At 43.7% G+C, this 26,555-nt stretch overlaps 1 protein-coding gene, 1 non-coding gene and 1 pseudogene across 2 annotated transcripts in view; 2 read left to right on the top strand and 1 right to left on the bottom strand.

Moving 5' to 3' along the window:
• The first annotated feature begins 55 nt into the window (after window positions 1–55).
• Window positions 56–26,555, top strand: part of SVOP (SV2 related protein) — a 49,998-nt gene continuing 23,498 nt past the window's right edge. The window contains exons 1-6 of the mRNA XM_066370685.1: window positions 56–318; window positions 9,342–9,502; window positions 12,390–12,475; window positions 13,790–13,888; window positions 14,595–14,666; window positions 25,835–25,959. Of these exons, the coding sequence (XP_066226782.1) occupies window positions 284–318; window positions 9,342–9,502; window positions 12,390–12,475; window positions 13,790–13,888; window positions 14,595–14,666; window positions 25,835–25,959 (578 nt within the window). The 5' untranslated portion in view covers window positions 56–283. The remainder of the gene's footprint in view (window positions 319–9,341; window positions 9,503–12,389; window positions 12,476–13,789; window positions 13,889–14,594; window positions 14,667–25,834; window positions 25,960–26,555) is intronic.
• Window positions 1,638–1,713, top strand: TRNAA-CGC (transfer RNA alanine (anticodon CGC)). Its single transcript has one exon. It is a non-coding gene; the product is annotated as a tRNA-Ala (tRNA).
• LOC136395603 (small ribosomal subunit protein eS8 pseudogene) lies at window positions 24,104–24,726 on the bottom strand (annotated as a pseudogene).

Raw genomic sequence — 26,555 nt, 5'->3', positions numbered from 1 at the left:
CAATTCTTCTAACCAGAAGGGCTCTCCCCGCCCCCTCTCCCCGCACAGCTTGCTCTGCCCTCCGCCTCCTCCTCTCCGCCCACTCTCGCCGCGGTCTCCTGGCGGCGGCGGCTTTGTCTAGTAGGCCGGTCCCCGGCGGCTTCCTCCCCCGAACAGCTGCCGCCAGAGGGAGGAAGCGGCGCGGGAGCTGTCCAGCATCCCGGTGCTGAAACCTCTAGCGCTCGTCTTCCAACCACCACCATGTAAGGGCCACGAAAAGGGCTCGTCCTGGCGCAGCGCGGACATGGAGGAGGACTTATTCCAGCTAAGGCAGCTGCCGTGAGTACCGTGGGGGCGAGTGAGAGGCAGACAGGCTTTTCTTTAAAAAATGAAAACCTGCAGGGGGGCATCGCTGCATGGCTTCTTGAATTTAAAGGGAACTGTTTCAGAGGAGAGAATTAGGCCTGGAGGAGAAAAGCCATTTTCCTACCCCAGGAGCCCAGCTTCTGTATCTCTGCCTCAGTTTGATTTTTCAGATCCATCAGAATCTTATGGAGACCTACAGGGTGGTATGTTTTCCCTTTTAATTGCTCTCAACTCTAAAGAAATTTTGAGGTCTCTGTTTTAAGAAAGCCTTAGCTGCTGTTTTGAAATGTGGACGAAATTTATGACTCCATGCAATGACATTGGTTAATTCCAGCCCTTCTCTGTTAAATTCCAATTTTTTCTGCAAGGTCTTTCAGAAGGGGATGATAACCGATGTTGCAAACTGGTTTCTAAAAAGCCAATATGCCTTCCTAGAGGGGAGGTTGGGCAAAGTCCAGGTGTTTATGAAGTGTGTGAATGAGAGCTGTGCACCCTCACTGAAACCTCTTGCCTTCTTCTGAATGGAAGGTTTTTGTAACAGCTAGAGTGAGACTCGCTGTCAACAGCTATCCTTGGGAACATCAGGAATACATTGCTTAGAGGATGGGTATTTTCAAATGATAGCGAATTTGTTCTGAGAATCTTGAGGAAATACAAGCAAGCAATAGAAAGGACAGTGGCCTTGCAAAGGAGCTTACAGATTTCTCCTACCACAAGCCGATGGTAATTTGTTAAGCAAATTCCAAAAGTATGAGTTGGAGCATTAAAAAGAGCATTAAGGGAGACTGTTGTTTTCATTTTTAGAAGCACTAGTCATTTGGATAGTAACAGTGGACACCATTTGGATTTGTTGGGAAGGATACAATATTGTTCCTAAGTGTGTATTTTCTTGACTGGCAGAATTTTTTCTCTCTTGATGTTACTGAGGAATTCTCCCAAGTGACTTTTAGTGTGACTGATACAGCTAGCTGTCTGAGGCTCTGAGTACTGAAGGATATTATAATATTTACTTCTCAATCAGTGTAACATTTTCATTTCAAATTTTTAATTATAGTTCTAATTTAACTTTTAAGCTTTTATTAATTGATACACAAATAGCATAGCTTATGTAATACAGCATTATTTCACAAATGCTAAACAATACTCAGTTATAATATCCAGAGGTTAATGTACAAATACATAGAAATGGACATATCTGAGTGCAGATCTCTCAAGGAAAACACACTACTTCTATTGAAAATAAATATCATGATCAAAAACAAACCTATTATATCAAAATAAAAAATAATTTGGCCCTGGTCAGTTAGCTCAGTGGCAGAGTGTCGGCCTCGCGTGCGGGAGTCCCGGGTTAGATTCCCGGCCAGGGCACACAGGAGAAGTGCCCATCTGCTTCTCCACCCCTCCCCTTCTCCTTCCTCTCTGTCTCTCTCTTCCCCTCCCGCAGCCAGGGCTCCACTGGAGCAAAGTTTGCCCGGGCGCTGAGGATGGCTCTGTGGCCTCTGCCTCAGGCGCTGGAATGGCTCTGATTGCGGCAGAGCGATGCCCCAGATGGGCAGAGCATCGCCCCCTGGTGGGCGTGCCGGATGGATCCCGGTCAGGTGCATGCAAGAGTCTGTCTGACTGCCTCCCCGTTTAAAAACTGAAATATGAAATTTGGAACTCACAATGATAATATGATTCAGATTGGAACTGCAGTTTTACTAGGATAAATTTTCAAGTAATGTCAAAGAATGTGACGTTTGCAAATTACTCAATGATTCATGTATATTTAATTCACTAATAATATTTAGGCATGACATTATCATGACAATTTCTTCCTTGATTAAAAAAAGGTAAAATAATAACAGGTTTTGCCCTGGCCGGGTAGCTTAGTGGATAAGGCATTGTCCCAGAGAACCAAGGTCTCGGGTTTGATCTCCAGTCAGGGCACTATGAGAAGCAACCAATGACTATACAACTAAGTAGAACAATGATTTGAAGCTCTCTCTCTTTTTCTCTCTCCCTCTTCTTCAAATCAATGGAAATCTTAAAAAAATAGTAAGAGGTTTTTACTTATTTAAATTTAAAAATTATTTTATATTAGTATATAAATAATGTACTAATCCATCTCTATAGGGTAAATAAAGTTCAAAAAGACACACAAGAATGAAAAGCAAGTGTCTCTCTTCCCAAATTCCATCTTTATGTTTCTTGATTATTCTTTCTGATATTTTATGCACATAAATACATATAATACCTATTAGAGAGGCCAAATTGTGTATTGGATAAGAGCATTGGCTCTTTTTTTTTTTTAAAGATTTTATTTATTGATTTTAGAGAGAGGAAAGAAAGGAGCAGAGAGGAATGGGAAGCATCAACTCATAGTAGTTGCTTCTCTTATGTACCTTGACAGGGCAAGCCCGGATTTTAAATTGGTCATCTCAGCATTCCAGGTCGATGCTTTATCCACTGTACCACCCCAGGTCAGGCAACAGCATTGGCTCTTGAGTAAGACTTGGGTTCAGATCCTAACGCTGCTATGGTTATGTGACTCTACTGGTTATAACTCTCCTGGTTATATGACTGTGAGCAAGTGACTTAATTTTTCTGATTCTCGGTGTCCATAACCATAAAATGGGAGTCACAATAAATAGTACTTGGTTCATGGGGTCATTATGAAGCTCAGGTGAGTAATGTTGTGCTACATATGTGATGGATACAAAACATTGAACACATGTTAATTATTATTGTTATTACATCTGAAAGATCATTTTATAAAAACAAACTATATAGTCTCCTTATGTTGGACTTCCAAAAATTGTAGTCTGCACACCCCAAACTACATTTGAATGAAGTAAAATTAGTAGTGAAATGTGTTGACCTTGATTTTTTTTTTTTAAAGTAAAGCAAAAGGAACAGCCACATGAGTCTGAGTGGATTACAAATCACAATTTAGATGGTTTTAAACCACACTTCATGCATGTTACACACAGATTGCAGGTAGCAGATTTCCTGAGAAGCAGTTTGGTTTAAAAAAATCAGAGTGCCTTGTAGAGGGTTGGCAGGAGTGGGCTTTGGAACAGAGTCAGCCCTGTGGGAGGCCAAGTGTTAATAGATTATAAGCCACTAAGTAGTTTACAGAGTTGGGGCAGGGGAAAGGCAATGAGGTGCTTAAGAAAACAGTCCTTTCTTGTACTTGATGGCTCCTTCACATAATTCTAGGCTGGTTCATTTGAGACCATGAACAGTCTCTGCTTTTCACCTCCTTCCACTCAGACTCAGCACCATGTACAGGAGTTTCAGGAGGTTGAAATTTTTGTATCTAGCTCTACCTTGTTGTGTGACCTTGTGCCAGTTACACTTTCCTGGGTCTCTCCCTTCTAGGATGATTTCTTGGAAGCAAGTTTTACAAACTACATTGATTTATTAATTCATTCATGTATTCAGTTTACTTGGGCATCATCGTTGATACAAGAGATTCTACAACTGAATAAGATAGACATTATCTTTGCCCTCGAGAAGCTTATCATCTACAATGTCCAATACAGTGGTCACTAGCTTCATGTGGCTATTTACATTTAAACATAAATCCTATAATTTGCATGTGAAATAACTTTCATAATATAACATATAGTATAAACATAATTTATAAATAGCATATGTGAAATTTGAAGAATCAGTCCCTCAGTAGCATTTACTACATTTCAAGAGCTCAATAGCTACATGTGGCCAGTGGCTGCTGTACAGACAGCTTAAGTCTGAAGCATTTCCATAACTGCAGAAGGTTTTATTGGATAGCACTGGTCTGGTGGGAGAGGCAGACACTGAACACATTGCTGCACCATAATTAGGAGAATTGTCTTCTAGGCTACAAAGGACTGGTTCAGGGTGCAATAAGACTAGCTCTAGAAGGCAGAGGGAGAGGAACAGAAAAAGCATCTTTGAGGAAATGACATAGGAGCTGAGTCCCCAGAGATGTGTAGGAGCCATCCAGGAAAAGAGAGAGAATGAGGACCATTCCAGACAGAAGAAATGTCTGGGGAAAAGCTCAAAGTCAGGCCAGTGGGGCATCAGGAACAAGTGGCTTGAGGGAAGGCTGCAGAGGGTAGCAGGGACCGGCGCCATACAAGACCCTGCATTTGTGACAAGAAGTTAGAACTTCATCCTGTGTTTGCTCAATCCATCACTAGAGTGAAGGCCTCATATGGCAGGGGTCTGATGTAGCTCAAGTACCTGGGACATTAGCCAGATTCCATCTGATACTGGGTTCCAGTGTAGACCAGTGTATGTAAGCCAAGAGACTTTTTTTTATTTTATTTTATTTATTTTTTTTTTAGTGAGAGGAGGGGAGATAGAGAGATAGACTCTTTTTTGTGTGTGTGTATTTTTCTGAAGCTGGAAACAGGGAGAGACAGACAGACTCCCGCATGCGCCCAACCGGGATCCACCCGGCACTCCCACCAGGGGCGAAGCTCTGCCCACCAGGGGGCGATGCTCTGCCGCAACCAGAGCCACTCCAGTGCCTGGGACAGAGGCCAAGGAGCCATCCCCAGCGCCCGGGCCATCCTTGCTCCAATGGAGCCTTGGCTGTGGGAGGGGAAGAGACAGACAGAGAGGAAGGAGGGGGGGGCTGGAGAAGCAAATGGGCGCCTCTCCTATGTGCCCTGGCCGGGAATCAAACCCGGGTCCCCCGCACGCCAGGCCGACGCTCCACCGCTGAGCCAACCGGCCAGGGCCGAGACTTTTTTTTATTATTAGTGATTGATTTTAGATAGAGAGAGGAAGGGAGAAAGAGAGAGAGAGGGAGGGAGAGAGAGAGAGAGGGAGGGAGAGAGAGAGAGAGGGAGGGAGGGAGAGAGAGAGAGAGGGAGGGAGAGAGAGAGGGAGGGAGGGAGGGAGAGAGAGAGAGAGAGAGAGAGAGAGAGAGAGAGAGGAGCATTCATTTGTTGTTCCACTTAGTTGTGCATTCATTGGTTGCTTTCTGTATGTGCCTGACCCGGGATTCAACCCGCCACCTTGGCACTTCGGAATGATGTCTTAATCAACTGAACTACCCCAACCAGGACTCGTTTACTTGTATATTAATTATTTCCTCAACTAGAGCTCCACTTCCTGAGGGCAGAAGCCAAGACTATTTTGTCTGCCTTTGTATCCTAGCACTCAGCGCATACTTACTCAGCACTCAGTAAACACTTAGTGAAATACTGAATGATTGTGCTAAGCTTTGCGTGATGCTTTCTTTCTGTTGACACCTTTCATCTCCATGGCAACCCTGTGAGATAAACATTTTTATCTCCATTCTACCATGGAGGAAACAGATTTAGAGAGGGAAAGTAACCTCCCCAGGGTCATGTAGCTACTGAATGGCATAGGCATGGAATTGAAACTCAGGTCAGTTTGTATGCCAGATGCTGGGCTCTCTTCTTCCTTATGGTAGACCACCTCTCTTCACTCAAACCTTTAAATGACACACAGTTAGGTTTAAGCTTCCTTTTCAGTCTGATAGATTCATGAACTCTGGAATAAAGGTCCAGAAACTCAGATGAAAAGAGAAAAGAAATCTTCTTTATCTAAAATACCCTAATCAAGTTTCAGGCCTGAACTTTAGTACATGGTGAATGAATTTCATGATGATCCAAACAAGATCTCTATGTTGACAGCTATTTCCTCAAGCTCCTCTCTTCTTTAAATAGCAAAATTATGTAAAATATGTGCTCCCAGCTATTTTGGTGAATGGTATGCTATCTATACCCCACAAATGCCAAGGAGTTGTGAGCCAGCCTGTTTTGAAGCCCTCATATATTTAACATATGCCACTGCTATTTTCTTTCATATTTCATTTTTCCCCCGTGGGAAATCTTGGCTCTTGTCATACGTACTTTTAGAAATCCGACCAATTCAAAATGTAGCCTGGCTTTCTGGGTCTAACATAATGTCAAAGGTCTCCTTTTACGTCTGTCTTAAAATGAATGTTCATAAGTAAAGATGCCCTGGCTTCTTGTGGTTTGCCAGAGAAGGGATGTGAACCGATCCTGCAGGGAGCTAAGCTACATTCTCAAAGTCACATTTCACAAAGGTCAGTGAAATACCCAAGGCAGAAAGATCACTTGAGTGAAGCCAGGTGAGAGGGAAGCTAATATTTATTGAATGTCCACAATAGCCCATTCATCTGGCTCAGTTAATCTCCCCAAAGGTCTTGCAAGCCTGTCATCATCCCTATTTCACAGATGGGTCATGCTCAGCAGATGCTGCCTGAGCAACAAGAGCTCTGTACATCGCCGCTATTGTTACGTATATTTATTATTAAAATAATAATTTGCCCAGGTTAAAGATGGCAAACATTAAAGAAGGGTCTGAAAAATGTAAAAAATATTTCTTTTTCCTCAAAACACCTTGTTTCCATCCAGTCCTCCTCCCCAGAAGCAGCCAGACTTCAGCTTTTATGTGCCCTTCCAGAATGTCTAGGTTCTAGAAAACATAAATCATTTACAGCAGCATTTGTCAGACTTCAACGTGCACACGTTGCCCAGGGACCTGGTTAAAATGCAGATGCTGATTTAGTAGGTCTGGGTCACGGCTTAAGCCTGCATTTCTAATAAGCCCCCGGGGGATGCTGGGCATCTGGTTTGAGACCACACTTAATTCTCAGTTGCCAGGACCTAGATCACGGGATCATATCTTAGCATATTTAATCATAAGTCCCAACAATTTTTTCCTTGTCAACTCTTACAGATCAACTTGTGTGTATGATTATGTATGTGTGTGTATACATAACATAAAATTGACCATTTTGCTCATTTTAAGTGCACAGTTAGTACATCCACAGTGCTGTGCACCCATCACCACCATCTATCTCCAGAATATTTTCATCTTCCCCAGTTGAATCTCTATACCTGTTTTACACTAACTCCCCATTCTCCCCTCTCTCTAGTACCTACTTTCTATCTCTGTGACTTTGACTAATTTGAGACCCTTAATATAGGTGGAAAATATTTTTCCTTTTATTTTAGGCTTATTTCACTTAGCATAATGTCTTCCAAGTTGCAGCAATGTCACCCATGTGGCAGCACGGGTCAGAATTTCCTTCCTTTTTAAGGATGAATAATATTCCTTTATATATTAACCATAGTTTGTTTATCCACTTACCCATTCATCCACTGACTGACACTTAGATTGTTTCCATCTTTGGCTATTGGTGATACAGATCAATTTAAAAACATTTTTAAAAAAGGTTCTGGCCAGTTAGCTCAGTCTTTTAAGAGCCTTGTCCTAAAACGACAAGGTTGTGGATTTGATCTCCGGTCAGGGCACACACAGGAAGCAACCAATAAGTATATAACTGAGTGGAGCAACAAATGACTGTATCCCTTATCCCTCCCCTCTCTCTCCCTTCCTCTCACTGTCTTTCTAGAAATTAATAAAAATTAAGCCCTGGCCAGATAGCTCAGTTGGTTGGAGCATCCTCCCAGAGTGCAAAGCTTGCCGGTTCAATTTTCCAGTCAGGGCACATACAGGAGCAGCTTGGTGTTCCTGTCTCTCTCTCTCCCTGACTCTTTCCAAAAAAATTTTTTTTTCTTAAGTGAATGTGCCATAGTCTATTTTATTACTCCTCTCCTGATGATTGTTTCTACTTTTGTTAATACTTATCACATTTAGTTAACAATTATCACATGCAAAGCTGCAAACCGCCTGCTAGCACCAGAAGAGAATAGCTCCAGCAGAGTGGCTGGGAGTGGGGACTCTGGGAAGTCCTGTGGCTTTGCCGAAGTCTGGCTTAGACATCCACAGTGTAACCTTGGACAAACTCCCAGCCCCTCCGTGCTTGAGTGTCCTCGTCTGGGACATGGGGACAGTGAAAGTGAAGGTTAAATAAGATAACTGATGCAAAGTACAAACCCTGGACCTGACACATGGTAAGTTAATAATCCATGTCAGCTGTTATTGTAAATAACATGTCCATGTATGGTAAATTGTTGCCTACTTGCATTGACCCATACAATGAATTGCCAGCATGACCATTCTATGTGCGTGCACAGTGCATTTTAAATTTTGCAAGGTATCACAGATTACCTTCCCAAAAGGTTGCAGTAGTTGCTACTAGTTACAGAAAGAAGTATGAAACCTTAGACAGTCCTTGAGGAGAGGAGGATGTGATAAAAGCAGGAGTCAAGGAAGATGATCAGGCCACATAGTCATTTCCTTCTCTGATGTCACCCTCAGAGTTGAGGGTGATCCATCAACCTTCCCTTCATCCCTGAAAATAAAAAGATAACGTGCATAGATTTTCATGTTTTTCTTTCACCTAATAATGATCTATGTTTTTATCTTGTATGAATACCTTGGGGGACTATGTTTATGTTTTTCATTTTGGGATTGCTTCTTGGGGACAGAGAGTCTCTTCCTGGAACCCATGTCACACCACCCTACTCAGTGGGTGACACAGAGTTGAAATGTTCCATCTGCAGGGACCACACTGCCCAGATCTAGCCACGCTATTCCCTAGAGGAATGTGTGCCCCAGATGGCCAGATAGTCTAATTTTTAAGAGATATCAGAGTTTCTCACTTTTTATGTGAATTCTTTCCATTTAAAAAAAATTGGCATTCACTTTAAAAAATACTATATAGCCAACTTTTTGTGAGCATAATATAACCTTTAGGTGACCAAATTATTATCTCTGTTATAAAGGGATGAATCTAAATTCTGAAACACACATGCTTCCAAACAGTATTCAATTCTAGAACAAAGATATCCTCATTCCCATAGCCTACTATGTGAATAGGTCTCTTTGGAGTTGTGTGGTGTCGCACATGCAAGTGTATGTGGCAGCCCTAATAGACAACTTTTGCAGTTGTCACCCCCTACAATCCAACTTAATATAAATGCTAACCTTCTACCCATTCAATTCCCCTGGCCATGAACAAAAAACCTTTCACCTGTCTTGGGCACAAGAGCTATGCAGCAAGGCTGTTGAGGAGGAGTTCTAGCCTTCATGACCAGATTTGCTTTGTCCTCTAGGGTGGTGAAATTTCGTCGCACGGGCGAGAGTTCAAGGTCAGAGGACGACACAGCTTCGGGAGAGCATGAGGTCCAGATTGAAGGGGTTCGCACGGGCCTAGAGGCGGTCGAGCTAGACGATGGGGCAGCTGTGCCCAAGGAGTTTGCCAATCCCACTGACGGTGAGGGGGCCCTGCAGTTGAGGCATCAGCCCAGGCCACAGTCAGGGCTCTGAGATGCCAGGGGTGCCTCCCCAGGTGGCACTCTCAGAGGGATCTTGTGAAGGGGTATGTAAGAGGGCCCAGAAGGCCCTGGGGTGATACTGGAAATGTGAGCTGAACCTACATGGCTTATTTCAGCAGGCAATGTTACATCACAATCCCTGCCATCAGCATCGTTGCATAACACTTGACTGAGGACAGCACAACAGTGATGATGAGGATGATGAGGATGATGGTGATGATGATGAGAGTGTAATGATGCTGGTGGTGGTGGTGACAATAATAGTGTATGGATGAAATGGTGACGATGACGGTGATGATGGTGATGATGGTGATAGTCATGATTACGGTGGTGGTAATAATTATGATAATTGGAGGTAGTGATGATAGTGTAATGATGATATGGTGATGATGATTGTGATGATGGTGGTGGTGCTGATGATGTTGGTGATGATGGTGATGATGGTAATGATGGTGGTGGTGATGGTGATGGTGATGGTAGTGATGATTGCGGTGGTCATGGTGGTGATGATGGTGATGATGATGGGGATGATGGTGATGATGATGGTGGTGGAGATGGTGGTGATGATGGTGATGATGATGGTGGTGATGATGGTGGTGATGATGATAGGGATGATAGTGTTGATAATGGTGGTGGTGATGGTGATGGTGACGGTGGTGGTGATGATGGTGGTGATGGTGATGGTGATGATGATAATAGTGATCGGCACAACTGACATTAGCTGAGGCTTTACTCTGTGCCAGGCACTATTCTAAGTACTGTATATGTATTACCCATTTAATCTTCACATTTCTAATTGGAACTATTGTGATCACCTTCCCCATTTTGCAGAAGAGGAAATAAAAGCACAGAAAAGTTAAGTATCTTGCCCAGGGTCACACAATTAGGAGTTAGTCAAGCTGGATTTACACCTGGGTGATCTGACTTTGGAATCCATATTCTTACCCATGACCTTGTGCTGCCTATGAGTAAAGCTAGTCAAACAAAGAAACCTGAGGTGGTGCTGTGGGACCTGGTCTCCCCTCATTACATGATGCTGATGAGTGAAAACATTCCATGCGTTTCTGGGAGGCTCCAGCTTTCCAACAGGAGAGAGGGTTAATGACTTGAACCTTAGGCCTGTTGATAGCAGAGCTTGGGAGGCAATGACTGGGGAGAGGGGAGGCAGTGGTTAGGAGCATCAGCTTTAGTGTCAGGCTAGTCTGGGCTCAACTCCCAGATCTACAGTCTGCCAGCTGTGTGACCCTGGGAAAGTCCATTTCCTCTTCCGTGAATGGGGTTAAGACTGGGCCTTAACATGTAGTTGTTATAGGGACTAACGGAGAGAATGCACATCAAGCTCTTAGTGCCGTGCCTGGCCCGTGATAAACACTCCATAGTACACCATTATATCATTATCACTCTTTATATTACTGCTGACATTACAGGGCTCACTCACTCTGCTTCCTCCTCAATATCTTTGCTGGAAAAAACCCCAGAACCTGATGGTGTGATGAACACCAGCTCATGCTTCTGGAGAACATGATTGACATCAGAGGCCCGTGATTGAAATGCCAAATAAGATGGCAGCTGCCAGCAGAAACTGTTGAGATCCTGAGAGGCAGACCACAGAAGGGCCACCCAGCAGCCTCCTGTTGTATTTTTCTTGTTTAATTAACTTTTTCTGTTGGAATCATTTTAGATTTATAAAAAAGTTGCAAAGATACTACCGAGACTTCCCATTAATGGAAGTATGCCTCACGTTAACATCTTACCTAACCATCGTACACTTGTCATAACCAAGAGATGAACTCTGGTGCAGTACTTTTTACTAAACCCCAGACTTAAAAAAAAAATGTTTTACCACTTTTCCCAGCATTGTTGTTGGAGGATACAACCCACATTGTGCGTAGTCTTTTAGCATTTTCCAAAAACACTTATTAGCTTATAAAAATAACACGTGTTTGTTTGGGCTGAATTAAGACATTATAGAAATGTACAAAGTAGGTAAGTGAGTCCTGTCCTCAAAAATGACCCTGTGGACACTCAATTTTACTTCCCCTGTGACTGATGCGCATGGGCACACGTGCGTCTGCACACACGCGCGTGCACACTCACACACACCTAATTTTATCCCAAAGACAGTTCTTACAGTAGTACTCCTCCATAAGTTGTCTTTCACTTAACAGTACAGTGTGGACATCTTTCTTTCTATCTGAGTACAGATGAAATCCTGCTTTTACAAAGTATTTTTTCCCTATGGAAGTAATACATTGTAAAAAGAAGAAAGTTTCAAATGATTTCGCCCTTCTTCCATCCAAAGACAACAAAAATAAAGCCATTATGTAAAGTTTTGCATATATTTTATGCATATTCTTGTATACATACACACACACATACACACATCCATTTCCAAGAAGAGAACCATACTATATATTTTGTTGTCTATCTTGCTTTTTTTTAAAAAAATTAATTGACAAGAATAGATTGCTTGCATCATTCTACATCTGCATATTCTTTTTAACAATTAGATCATATTTCATAATGTGGATATACAAACATTCATATAAAATTATAATATATTGTCATCATTTATTTAACCAACCCCTTGTTGAAAGACAGTCTGCATTTTTCAGATTTCCCTTTTGTGAACGATGTTACAGTGGATTGTGTAGCAAGATGTCTTTTCACACTTGCTGGAATGTTTTCCTAAGATAAAGCTCTAGGAGTAGCATGTGCTGCCTTTAATGAGCTTGGCTGGGGCTTCCCCCTCCCCCAGAAACCTCTACCTAGCACAACTGCAAGGTGCCCTGAATCCATCCTTCCCTCCCACTTTTTCCTTCCCAGATACTTTCATGGTGGAAGATGCGGTGGAAGCCATTGGTTTTGGAAAATTTCAATGGAAGCTGTCTGTTCTCACTGGCTTGGCTTGGGCAAGTATTTCTGGGGCAGTGACCTCACATTCAGTCTCCAAGAAATCCTTATTTATGCTGCTCCACTGGGTTTCCATGACCTACAAGAAAGAACACAGTTCTTTCCACATAGAGCCTTTGATTGAATCAATAAGGCTTATGTTGAGTAACCCTGGTGGTAATGAAGGTCTGTGCTTGGAGGGAGTTGGGTATGTTGTCAATTGTCCTTAAGGAGGAGGTGAAGCTTCTGGCTAATTAAATGGCTCTCAATCCTTTGGGGCTCAGGGATAGTATGAGATTATGATGTCAACTGTGAAGTCACCCTAGAAAAACATGAACAGATAAAAATGAGTCCTTTGTTTCATGAGACTTATAATTGATCCCTTGTTAAAATCCCTTTATCTACCAATTGCAAATAATGTACCTAGATCATTAATACAACTAAAATGGGTTTTTGTGAATGGTGTGTAAGAGGGCTACCTAACTCAATATTTTTCCAAATGGATCTTCAATTTTCCCATGCCATTTCTCCCACTTATTTGAAAGGCCACCTGTATCATCCATCACATTCCCCCAGGCACATGAGCCTGCTTCTGGACTTTCACTTCTGTCCCATTGTTCTGACTAGTCCTGTAAAGGACATTTAATTACTGGGACTTCCTAGTATGTTTTAATATATTGAAAGGTCACACTTGTTAAATATACTGAGAATTCTACATAAACAATGACTTCTAAACCAGAGACAAACTAATCTTTAGTTGAACTAAAGTGAAAAGATCTTTGTCTACCTCTATAAAAACATTTTTCTCAGATTTTTGAAATGCGATGTCTACCCACTTCATTCAAGAAGTACCCTTTTTAAAAAAAATATGGAAAAACACACTCAGAAAAGGAATGTTTGGCCCTGGCTGGATGGCTCAGTGGATAAATTGTCTGCTCAGCATGCCAGAGGTTGCAGGTTCAACGCCCAGCCAGGGCACGTCAACCCCTGGTCAGGGCACATATGAGAAGCAATCAGTGAGTGCACAACCAAATAGAGCAATTAAGTGAAACAAGTTAGTACTTATCTCCCCTCACCCTCCTTTCTCTTTAAATCAATGGGGAAAAAATTTAAAAATAATAAAGAAGAATGTTTAACATCTAGTTGTCAATTCCTGCATGGTACCACACTGTTTGAACTCCTAGAGATTTTAGTATGTTTTGATGTGTGGTACAGTGTTTAGCACGCAGTAAAAGAGGGGTGTCTGCATGCTCTCTTGGGATCACTGAGTGAGGCTCAGCCGGCCCAGCACCAGGTAGCATTCTGGCCTCATGACACGTGCTTCCTCCCTGCAGATGGCCGATGCCATGGAGATGATGATCCTGAGCGTCCTCGCGCCCCAGCTGCACTGCGAGTGGCGGCTCCCTAGCTGGCAGGTTGCACTGCTGACCTCGGTAGGCAGCTGGCAGCCCTCTCCGGTAGTGCACAGTTCTGGTCCCCTGGGATGGTCTGCGGGGTGTCCCCCTCCTCTTGCTGCTGCCTGAGGCTCAGCAGAAAAGAATTAAATTCTCATGGAAACACCATGACCTCAGTTTCCTTTATCCCCTGTAGGTTGACAGCCAACTCTTCTGCACCCAGGGGCCCAACTCTCTGGGGGCCCCTGATACCCTGCTCAATTGTTGGGAAATTGGAAACCACCTGGGCATATCACTTAGACCTTTTGAACTTGACTCATCCAAAAAGGAGATGCCAATACTCCGCACTTAAAGGCGATTTGAGGGTTGGAAACAGCATATGCCTGACACACAGCAGATGTTCAGTAAATGATAGTGAGCTGTTGCAGCCTGAAATTAAGGCTGGAAAAAGAGTGAGATAGAATACTCATTGTATTTTGTTAGAGGGGAGTTCAGCAGCCACCTTCTAACACAGGGGTCCCCAAACTTTTTACACAGGGGGCCAGTTCACTATCCCGCAGACCGTTGGAGGGCCGCCACATACAGTGCTCCTCTCACTGACCACCAATGAAAGAGGCACCCCTTCTGGAAGTGCGGCGGGGGCTGAATAGATGGCCTCAGGGGGCCCCATGCAGCCCGTGGGCCGTAGTTTGGGGACCCCTGTCAGAAGCTCACTGTCTAACAGAAATGCTCTTTCCACCCACAGGTGGTCTTTGTCGGCATGATGTCCAGCTCCACCCTCTGGGGAAACATCTCAGACCAGTATGGCAGGAAAACAGTAAGGCGACCTCTCCTAAGCGCATGTCCCTAGGCTGTCTCCGTGAGGATGGTGACAAGTAGCCAGACTAAAGCTGCTTGAACACTTGGGAGGGCTAATTAGGAGTTATGTTGATGTGCTTGTGAGAAGACATTTTCTGAGGCCACTGTGGATTCTTGAAATCACACATCTCTGGGGGGCCCAGGCATACACATTTCACAGTATAGAAGATGGTCTTGGTCCCATGTGATCACCTTGGCACTTACCATTCACATGAGACTGGGGGCGGTGAAGGGTTTGTAAAGAAAGACATCAGCTTTCCTGCCCTAAAGTGAGTCACCGCTCAATCTCAGCAGGATTGAGCTCTGAGGCCGCCAGGGAAATCTGTTGATTAAGGCACCCTGAATTGTTGGTCTTTGCCACTCTTCCTGGGACTACCACCTAAATAAACTATTTGTACTAGAATTCTTGTCTCAGGGTCTACTTTTGGGGAAGCCCAGCCTAAGAGATGACATGAAATGGATTTGCAAACAAGAAGGGAATTTACAGGTCTGGAATAATTGCATTGTGCTCTTACTGTCTTGTTGCTTCATGGCTTTTGATGGTCTGCTTTGTATTTTATTTTGCGCTTGTTTTGCTAGACTACACTTGGGCTCTTTGATTCTTTCAGTGTGCGAAGCTACGGTCTTTCAAAGTATAGGCCTGGGCTTTATGGAGAAAAGGTCTCTATAGAGCCAGACAAGCTTTATTTGGCTAAGTGCCCTGTTCAGGGAAGGCCACATCTCCAGTAGTACACGTTCTGAGACAATTGCACTCCCTGATTGCTTTATTCTGCTCTTTCTTGGACTCTCCTCATCAGCCTGCAGTTTCTCCAAAGACAAGGTAGTATAGTGGTTATGTGCTTAAACTCTGAAGTCAAATGGACCTGGATTCAGTCCTGGCTCTGCCACTCCTGGCTGTGTGACATTGGGCAAGTAAATTGACCTCTCTGGGCATCAATTTTTTCATCTATATAATGAAATAAAAGCATTGACATTAGAGGGTTAATTAAGGTCGTGAGTATGAATCACTTTGCACAATGCCAGGCACAGGACACACGTGAGCTTACGTTAAAATAACAGCATTTCTTTTTAAAAAAATACTATTTATTGATTTTTTTTGAGACAGAGAAACTTATTTGTGCATTCATTGGTTGATTTTTGTATCAACTGGGGATCGAACCCACAACCTTGGCACATCTGGATGATGATGCTCTAACCAACTGAGCTACCTGGCCAGAGCCACAATAATATAATTTCTAACAAGTTCCCAGGTGATGCTGAAACTGCTGGTCCAGGGACCACACTTTGAGAACTCTGGCTCAAACTAATAAAAATCTACTCCTAGAACTAAGACTGGGGTAAGTATCTAAACAAACTTAGAATTTTGTTGGGATGGAAGAAGGGAGATATGGCTGTTGGGTAGGTAACAGACAAGGTCTGCTACAACCATCATGCCATGGATTGGAAATTAACCAGTGCCTTGCCTGGCAGGCACTATATACCAAGCATGTCTCCTGCATTTGTGTACTCAAACCCTATAATGACCATTGACTTAGGTATTATTTTTATTCTGATTTTACAGAAGTGGAAACTGAGGCACAGATAGTGGGCAACTTGCCCAAGGCCGTATAGTTTGTGTGTCACAGAGCCAGGTCTTACTCTAGACTAGACCTTCAACCATGATGCTAGTGGCTTGAATCTGTAGATGCTCAATAAATATATGTCAGCTCAATCAATGAATGAATGTTTGAACAGTGCTATACAGGAAGTAGACTCCAGCTGCAGCCCCTCCTTCTGTGACTGGACAGGAAACACATGGGCCAGCAGAAACCTGGGAGATGTTTACTAATAAGACCACTGGGAAGTGGCCATGGCAGGACTAGAGATGGCAAGGTTGGGGAATTAGCTGTAGCTGTCATTGCCCAGAGGATCTTGGTTGGTTTTACGGGTGGGAGAGGTTAGTTGGAAAGACTTCTCCAGGCTTCCTGGAGAGAATAGAGCAGCGGTTCTCAACCTGTGGGTCGCGACCCCGGCGGGGATTGAACGACCAAAACACAGGGGTCGCGTAAAGCCATCGGAAAATACATATTTATTATACAACCGGGGTCGCGACCCACAGGTTGAGAACTGCTGGAATAGAGGCGGTGGTCTTAAGGGGGCAGCTTTCTAGACTCTGCCCCATTCACCCACACACCACTTCCTGTTTCTGGAGGGTGAGAATCACTGCTTTAGTGATTTTTTGGTTGGATGATAGAACAGAGCAAGATCTGGAGAGAGCAGGGGTGGGGGGTAAGGGAAGAAGGAAGGAAAGAGGGGAAGGAGGGAGGGAGGGAGGGAAGGAGGAAAGGAAAAAAGAAAAAGAAGAACCTCTTAAAATAAGATAGAGCCATTTCTATAGTGGAGCTGAGCACCAAACTGTAAACCCATGGCTGTCCGCTGCTGGACCTAACAATCTTCAGGCTTATCAAATACTGAAAGGAAAAAGCTCTTCTAAGGTCTTAACATGGCTTCTTCCTGAGCAGACTGGATGTGGGGGTGAACCACTTATTCCTCTGTCTCTAGCTAAAAACATTTTTTATTTACTTGTTCTCGAGGCAAATGTGCATATGCACAAAAAAATTCAAGAACCTGTAATGAGGAATTTTACTGTGCCCCAAATTCTGCTAGCCAACTGCTGGATGCTGAAGCTATGAGGAATGTAGGGGGAAAGGAATAAAAATTGGAGTTCTGAATTGGCCACTGGGTGACTAAAGCCAGTCATTCCCCGATCTTGGGCCTCATTTTCCTTACTTATATCAAAACAGGTTGGATTAAATAAGAATTGATATTAATAGCTACCATTTATTAAATTCCCAAAACTAAAGGGTAAATGAGTTTTTGTCCCTTGGGTTTGTCCTAATCATTCAGTGAAGTATGTCAGGAACATAGATTTGAGGAGTCAGGAACATAGATTTGAGGCTTAGTGGGACAGTGCTGTGATGTCGGCCATGGGACCAGGACAGGAAGATGGATTGGTCAGTTTAGTAAGCTCCCTGAGGCTGTGCCTGTTTTGTTTACCGAGGTGGCCTTAGGGCCTGACACAGCACCTGACTTCTAGCAGCTACTTAATAAATATTTCTTTTTCTTTTTCTTTTTTTTTTTTTTAAATTTTTTTATTTATTCATTTTTAGAAAGGAGGGGGGGGGAGAGAGGAGAGAGAGAAAGGGGGGAGGAGCAGGAAGCATCAACTCCCATATGTGCCTTGACCAGGCAAGCCCAGGGTTTCGAACCGGCGACCTCAGCATTTCCAGGTTGACGCTCCATCCACTGCGCCACCACAGGTCAGGCTCTTTTTTTTTTTTTGTATTTTTCCGAAGCCAGAAATGGGGAGGCAGTCAGACAGACTCCCACATGCGCCCGACTGGGATCCACCCGGCATGCCCACCAGGGGGTGATGCTCTGCCCATCTGGGCGTTGCTCTGTTGTAACCAGAGCCATTCTAGCGCCTGAGGCAGAGGCCACAGAGCCATCCTCAGCGCCCGGGCCAACTTTGCTCCAATGGAGCCTCGGCTGCGGGAGGGGAAGAGAGAGACAGAGAGGAAGGAGAGGGGGAGGGGTGGAGAAGCAGATGGGCGCTTCTCCTGTGTGCCCTGGCCGGGAATCGAACCCGGGACTCCTGTACGCCAGGCCAACGCTCTAGCACTGAGCCAACCTGGCCAGGGCTCAATAAATATTTCTTGAGTGACTGAGCTGGGTGTATGAGAATCAGATCTTGTTTCTATTTTCTGCCATCTCTCCTTCTCTCCAGATCAACAACCTACTTTACTGATAAATTGTCTTTGTTTATCCAAAAAGTCCATGAAGGTCGTTAGCTTAGGATCCTGATTTCCCTTGGAAAAGGATGCTTATCCTGCCACGAGGGCTATGATTCTTACAGTGTTCCCAGGAGGGAGCTCTCTAGACTGTAGATGTTTTTGTGTTTATGATGAGCCTCAGAGGAGAAAGCTATCAGCTTGGATTTTGAAAAGTTTCATAGATGGGTTTGCAGAAATGCCATTTACCAAAACTTGCGACTTCTAAACACATTTTGGCACCTTCGAGAACAGTGGTTCTCAAATGGGGGTGAATGTGGTCTCCCCCAACCCAACACTTAGCAATGTCTTCAGGTGTTTTTGGTTGTCACACTCAGGGGAGAGCGCTACTGGCATTTAGTGAGTAGATGTCAGAGATTCTGCTCGGTCCCACAGTACACAGGAGAATCCCTACCAGAGAGAATTAGCAAGTCCAAAATGTGAACGGTGCCAAGGCTGAGATACCAGGAGAGGGAATGTGCAGCCAGCGCTAAATGGTCTTATCATGAAGAGTCAGTTCTTCATCATCCTACTGTGTCCCCTGGGGACTTTTCAACCCTCCTTTCAATATTTGCCTATGGAGCTCATCTGGAGAAATGAAATACTGATGTAGCATCATTGTAAAAAGCTTGGGCTATGAGGCCAAACTTCTAAGGTTCAAATCCCAGCTCCTCCGCGTCTAGGCTGCACAACCTTCAATAAGTTACTCAACGTTGCTGTGCCTCAGTTTCCTCATCTGTAAATGGGATAATGAATAGTCTCTCCCTTTGGGCTATTAGTAGGAGTCAATGGGCCCTTGTACAGAAAACTCTTGGCCCAAAGGAAGCATTTCCAAAAAAAATGTCCACCATTAGTCCCATCAGTTGCCAAGCACACGGTGCCAATAAGTGGCAAAGCCAATATTAAAATGTAGGTGTGTCTGGCTCCAGAGTCGACATCCTTTGCCCTGACCTTGTCTGCTGGGAGACATAACTGTATTATCCCCAGATGTCAGTCGATCATTAGGACATTCATCCATCTCAAATACATGAAGCTTGGGGACCATCTAGACTGTTTTTCCTGTTCTTCGGTCCAGCTTACTAAATTCCACAGTCAGTGGAAAGCTGGCTTGACCAGAGACAGAGGACAGAAAGCGCCCCAAGCCCACGGGGCCCCCTCGCCCTCCATGTGGAATTCTTGCCTGATCTCAGGGAAGGTGGATCATACATTAATTATAATATAAACCTTCCGCAGAACTCCCCCAGGTACGGCGGGCGAGCTGGGCAGCTGGTGAGCTTTGGTGGGCACTGAAAATCTCTTAGCTCCTTGGCTTGCCTCCGCCCAGCTGGGAGATTTATGTGAGGGTGTCTGCTGCGTGACTTTGCAGGGGAATCACAAATTGGATTGAGACTCAGTGGGCCACTTTGGTTGCTACAGAAGTTTCTATTTCTACAGCGTGGGGGCTGGTGGCAGGCACAGAAAGGAAGGGCAACTGTGGGTGTGTGGCCTTGAAAAGATAGAAATAAACACATCCAGGTTCCTATCCTCATGAACCTTGAGCAAATTACTTTGCTTCTCTGAGCCTCAGCTTCCCATCTACAAAATCAGGGTGACAATAGTAGGAGCTCATAGTACTGTATAAATAAGACAAGTTATGTAAGGCACTTAGACCCGTGTTTTACCGATGCATGGTTAGCGTGTGATCAGTGGTAACTATTACAGTTTGAACTCAAAGAAAAACAATTTCAGAATATGATCAGGTCAATGTCTAGTTTAATGGCTATAGGTCCATGTTATCCCTCAGGAGGAAAAAGAGGTGGCTGGCAGGCAGTAGGCTTCTCATTTCTTCTTTCTTTTTTTTTTTTTTTTAAGATTTTATTTATTGATTTTACAGAGAGAAGAGGGTAGGAAACGTGAAGCAGCTGCTTCACTCTATTTGTTCATTGGTTGCTTGTAGTATGTGCCTTGACTGGGCAAGCCTAGGGTTTCGAACCAGAGTCCTTAGCATTCCAGATTGGGGCTGGAAGCCTTTCCAAGCTACAGGCTGCAAACTGATGAGCTATGGGCCAAATATGGCCCCAAAAAATGTGTTTTCTTGATCCTATACAATGCTTTATAAGATTTCAAGTCAGTTGCCTCTATTTCAAAAATGACATTTTTTTCATAAAAATAAAAGTTATATGTGTGTGTGTGTGTTTTTATTAGACTGACAGCCTGGGATCCATATTCCATGGTGGTGACTTTTGGCTTGAGCTGAGTAGAGGCTGATATGGCAGATCAAGTTTTCTTTCATTCACCCAGACTCACCTGTCTTTGCTGTGTGATGTGTATGTTTGTTCTCTGCCAGAGGTAACAGAGAGACATCAAAGGCTCTGGAGAAGGGGAGTGGCTCATTCACAGTACAGCCTTTGTGGTTGGAAATAACTGGCTTCTGTTTTTTTTGTTTTTGTATTTTTTTTGTATTTTTCCGAAGCCAGAAATGGGGAGGCAGTCAGACAGACTCCCGCATGCACCCGACCGGGATCCACCCGGCATGCCCACCAGGGGGCGTTGCTCTGTTGCAACCAGAGCCATTCTAGCACCTGAGGCAGAGGCCATGGAGCCATCCCCAGCGCCCGGGTCAACTTTGCTCCAGTGGAGCCTTGGCTGTGGGAGGGGAAGAGAGAGACAGAGAGGAAGGAGAGGGTGAGGAGTGGAGAAGCAGATGGATGCTTCTCCTGTGTGCCCTGGCTGGGAATCGAACCTGGGACTCCTGCAAGCCAGGCCAATGCTCTACCATTGAGCCAACCGGCCAGGGCCGACTGGCTTCTGTTTTGATTCTGATGATCCTGAACAAATTACTCAACTACTTCGACCGTCTCTGTGCTAATTTGGAAATGAAAATTACAACCTCTTTGCAAAGGTTACTGTGAGGATCCAGTAGTGATGTGATAATAATTTTAAAAATGCAAATGAAGTTCCATGAAGCCAGATACTCTGGCTGTCATGTTCCCTGCTGTAGCCCAGGACAAAATCTGGTGCCTAGCAAACAGCTGGCATTCAATACAGCTGAATGAATGAATGAACAAGTAATAGTACTTTGACTGCTATTACACAGTCAACAGGCGTCACAACAGGCGTCAATATATGCATAGTGAACAAATGAGTGCATGAATGAATGATGAGTGATACATATCAGTACCTCTAGTGCAGCGTACACAGATGTTCAGTGTACACTGAATGAATATCTATCAGGTGAATAATATAAATATGTATAGATGCCAGTACTCTAGTGTCTGGTATCCAGCAGGCACTAATACATGCTTATTGTTGAATAAATAATTGAATAAGCAAATGTATAATGTATACATGTATAATGTCAATGCATCTATTTCTAAATCTTGAGATACAAGGAATGTTCAATAAATAAGGAAGGAAGGGAGGGAGGGAGGAAAGGAAGGGCTAGCAATCTAAAAGACAGAACACATATTAGGTAGAATGACAAGTATAGTTAATGAGAAGGCCAAAGAACAATTCTACAGAGTCCCCAAGCAGTGCTTGACTGGAGCTCGCTTGCTATGCCCATGGCTTTGCAATAGCCATGGCAGTGCTCACAAATGGTTGCTGAGTCTTTATATTCTGGGCATCTGGAAATCCCTGGCATCAGCAGGCACGTGCAGAACCAGCTGCAACCTGCTGTGACATGACAGGACAGGTCAGCGTGCCTCTCTGTGGTGCCTGGCATGCGGGTCACCGGTGACCTCACTGGGATATCACAGGCAGCCCTATAGCTTCCATGCCCTAATCTGGATGACCTCTTCTGGTTTCTTCTCCTCTTCTGCTCTGTTTTCTTTTTATTTTCTCCACTGCTAATGATATCCTGTTTCTGATTCAAGGCTCTTTGGATCACAAGGCAGAAAGCTTAAGCCAAAAGAAAGGAATTAGTGGATGTGTAGCAGGTACCAATTTCATTCATAGTCATGGGTTTAGGGGTGCAGAAGTGTTGCTTTATTATTATTACAATAGATCCAGGACTTCTTATTTTAATACTTCCTGTCCTACCTGTTCTCTTATGTACACAGTATCTTTATTTTTATCAACTCTTATTTTTTTGGTTTTTCTTTTAATTTTTCTGAAGTGAGAAGCAGGGAGGCAGAGAGATAGATTCCCATATGCGCCCAACCAGGATCCACCTGGCATGCCCACCAGGGGGAGATGCTCTGCCCATGTGGGGTGTTGCTCCATTGCAACCCGAGCCATTCTAGCACCTGAGGCGGAGGCCATGGAGCCATCCTCAGTGCCCAGGCCAACTTTGCTCCAATGGAGCCTTGGCTGCGGGAGGGGAAGAGAGAAAGAAAGAAGAGGGAGAGGGTGGAGAAGCAGATGGGTGCTTCTCCTGTATGCCTTGGCCTGGAATCAAACCTGGGACATCCATGCTGGGCCTACGCTCTATCACTGAACCAACTGGCCAGGGCCTTGTTGTTGTCTTTTTTTAATGAAAAAGATTTTTTTGGGGAAAAGAAGCTCTACAGAGCATCTTAAATGGGAAATTAGTAAATGCCCTAAAGAAATATCTGCAAAAATAAATACAATTAAAATAAAACAATGTTATTAAGTTCTAGCTGGTTATCATTGCCCCACTGTTCTCTCTGTTAAAAAGAGAGATTAGTAGCAGGTGGTCATAATGGTCTTCAAGACAGACTAGCACAGTATGGACACTTCCTTTTGGAGGTAATCAGAAGAATGAATATCAAAATGAAAAAAGAAATCACTTTCTTGCAAGGTGATTCAAAGGTATTTAAAATATTCCCTCTACTATCTAAAATCATTTTCTGAAATACCTGAAATCATCTGGTAGACCTCCAAATTTCCTCTCTCACCCTTTTAATTCAGTTGAAGGCTGTAATGCTAAAATTGTATGCTTCGCACTTTTCCCCTAGAGTGGTGGTAGTCAACCTGGTCCCTACCGCCCACTAGTGGGCGTTCCAGCTTTCATGGTGGGCGGTAGCGGAGCAACCGAAGTATAAATAAAAAGATAGATTTAACTATAGTAAGTTGTTTTATAAAGATTTATTCTGCCAGACTTAGCAAAAATCTGACATAAAGTACTAGGTAAGTAATTATTATTATATGCTTTAACTTGCTGTAACTCTGGCTTTATAAATTTTACAAAGTAAAGTTACTTCCCTACTTTATATATCACCATTACTGTGGAACCAGTGGGCGGTTAGAAAATTTTACTACTAACAGAGATACAAAAGTGGATGGTAGATATAAAAAGGTTGACTACCCCTGCCCTAGAGTGTCCCCAGGGGGTTAGAGAGTGAACTCAACCCTGGAGATCTGGAAAGAGCACTTCAGAAAGAGACCTGTCCAGACCTCTTATTGCTGTTCTCAAATCCATGTCAAATTTTGCGTTCTGCTCAATAACAGGTGTTGGTTGTTATGTAAAAACTATTATTCAAATTATATTTAGCCTCAATTCCCTCTCAATCTCCAAGAGTAATTAACACTCCAGGAATATACACTATGCTTTTCTTGCCACATTGTGTCCCTAGGTACTTTTTATTCTATTCTGTTTTAGAATAAACACCTTTATCTCATGGGCTCAGATCAGAGGGGAGGGGATTTATTTGCATTTCCAGGCCTTGATTTTCCTCAGCTAGAGCTCCAGCCCCTTGCCCTCCAGCCCATCGGCATCTGCTTGGCCATGGCCATGTTGGCCTGGTCTTAAAGCGATGCATACAAGGAGCTTGCCTTGCTGGGACTGCTCCCCTAGAAGACTGCTGGTTTTGGCATTCTTGTCCTTTCATCATATTTTTTCTGAATTTCTTTGATCATTTTTTAAGATCTCTTTCTCCTCAGGAGTCAGCTTGGCCTTGTTCTTGTGGCCCTGGGGCAGCGCATAGTGGGAATCGTACCATTGTTGGAGTGGAGTGCTGTCAGTAAACATGAAGTAGTTTTTTCCTAGGGGCTCTGTATGGACCAGTTTGTTGTTGGATGCTTTGTAGACAACATCAATAATCCTTGTTTTGCGTGTATAACACTCTGAGTCCCAGAAGTTGCCCATTTCCAGCCTCAAGGCTAGGTACTTCTTGTCACCTCCCTGCATGTGGACTGTGTATATGTGGCAGGGGCCAATCATAGTATTGGCAGCAAGGTGTCCCAGCTCATATTTTTTATTCTTGTGGTGGCTTTTCTCTTGCCCTCAATCTTGTGGTACTTGTACCAGTTGTCCCAAGAGATGCCCATGGCTTGGCGCTAGTTGGAAAGAGCTTTCTAGGTAGTTCTTAACTTTGTCAAATACAATGTCCATTTTACTTTTAAAAAATGTTATTAAGGGGGGATGGGTGAGGGAGTTAAAAGAAAAAGGAAAAAAAAAGACCAAAAAACCCCCAAAACTTACAGACATGGAAAAAAATGTGATTAAAACCCTTAATAATGTTCCTTAATTATCCAGAAGTAATTTCAAAGATAAAATGAAAGACCCACTCACTTAATTTAAAAAAGAAATTTGTTATAATACCCTCACTATGATATGAGGGAGAAATTTTAAAAGGAGATAATTAACAATGTAAGATTTATTTTCAATATGCAAATGTTCATATATAACTCTACCTGGATAATAAAAGGGAATAGTGAGTCTTTGCTCCTGATTATAAATAATTTGCATTTAACTGAAATCTGTTGATGACTTTTCTGTATAGTTGACATTTGGAAATAAGATTTAGATCAGTGTATTCATAGGTGCACACTGGAGCCCTGTGAATGCAGACGGATGCTGGAGTGTTCCCTCTGTGACTCAGACAGAGGGAACCACACACAGCGTTGCCACTGACAACAGGCTTTTCTGTAATGATGAACCATTTTGTAAACTTCCAGATAAAACAAAGCACAACCTTCCTTTGGTTTGCCTGGAAATTGCCTTCCTGAAAAATTAAGTATGGTATATTCAAACAATCCCCCTACCCAAATCCTGTTTCTATGTAAAAGGGAGTAACGATCTAGATGCAGATCATCATACACAGAGTTTTTAGTTGCATGATGGTTGGGTGGGAAGTTTGATTTGAGCTGGTGTAGGACATAGGACAAGTCTTTGTTGAGTTCCAGACACAGTGGTACATCTTACACATCTGGGCCTGGTTATTCTGTGCCAATCATTGGGGCAACCAAGGATGCCCCACAGTTTTGACACATACCCCCTAAGGGCTCACAGTACCCACACAGAGAACCCTGTGTTGTGTGGGTTACCCTTCAGCATGACCCCATTGGTGACTTTAAATATGTGTATGTGGGGAGAGGAGTATGTGACCTGGAGGGGCTGAGCAGCCCTGTGACTTGGTGTCTCCATTCTCTGTAGGGGCTGAAGATCAGCGTGCTCTGGACCCTGTACTACGGGATCCTCAGTGCTTTCGCGCCCGTGTACAGCTGGATCCTGGTGCTCCGGGGCCTGGTGGGCTTCGGGATCGGAGGGGTTCCCCAGTCGTAAGTAAATACCCGCTCTGGCCTTCTAGCCAGGCAGCCAGTCAACTGTGTCATGGCCTCGAGGGATGTGAAGGTGGCTATAGCAGGGCTCCTGGTATCAGGAAGCCATGATGTAATCAGAGAGTAGCATCATTATCAGTATTGTAATGATTAACAACAGCAAAAGCAGCACAATAGCTGGATGGTTGTAAATGTGAAACAATAGCAACAATAATAGATCTAGCATGGGTTGGACATTACTCTTTTGCACATCACAGCAGCCTCGGGCAGTGTGTTATTGAATTATTTCCATTTTACAGTTGAGGAAGCCGAGACTCAGTGGGTAAAATGATTTGCCCAAGTCACACAGTATTAGGTAAAACTAAGAACCCAAGTTTATCTGCCTTCAACATCCATGCTTTTGATTACTATGCATGCTGTCTCTCACCCCCTTGTAATATAAGCAAAAGCCAGGAGACGGGGCTAACCATTTGTGAGTTGGGTGTTGTTTTATTGTCATGCTGTTAAGGTACTGAGAGTAGTCAGAGCTATAGGAAGACATCACTCTCTTCTGCGACATTGGGGAATCCCTAAAGCAAAGGTTGGCAGACAACAGC

The sequence above is a fragment of the Saccopteryx leptura genome, chromosome 2 (genome assembly GCF_036850995.1).
Source record: "Saccopteryx leptura isolate mSacLep1 chromosome 2, mSacLep1_pri_phased_curated, whole genome shotgun sequence".
NCBI classification, from domain to species: Eukaryota; Metazoa; Chordata; class Mammalia; order Chiroptera; family Emballonuridae; genus Saccopteryx; species Saccopteryx leptura.
The sequence above is the reverse complement of the archived record's forward strand: the minus strand, read 5'-3'. Positions and strand labels throughout refer to the sequence as shown.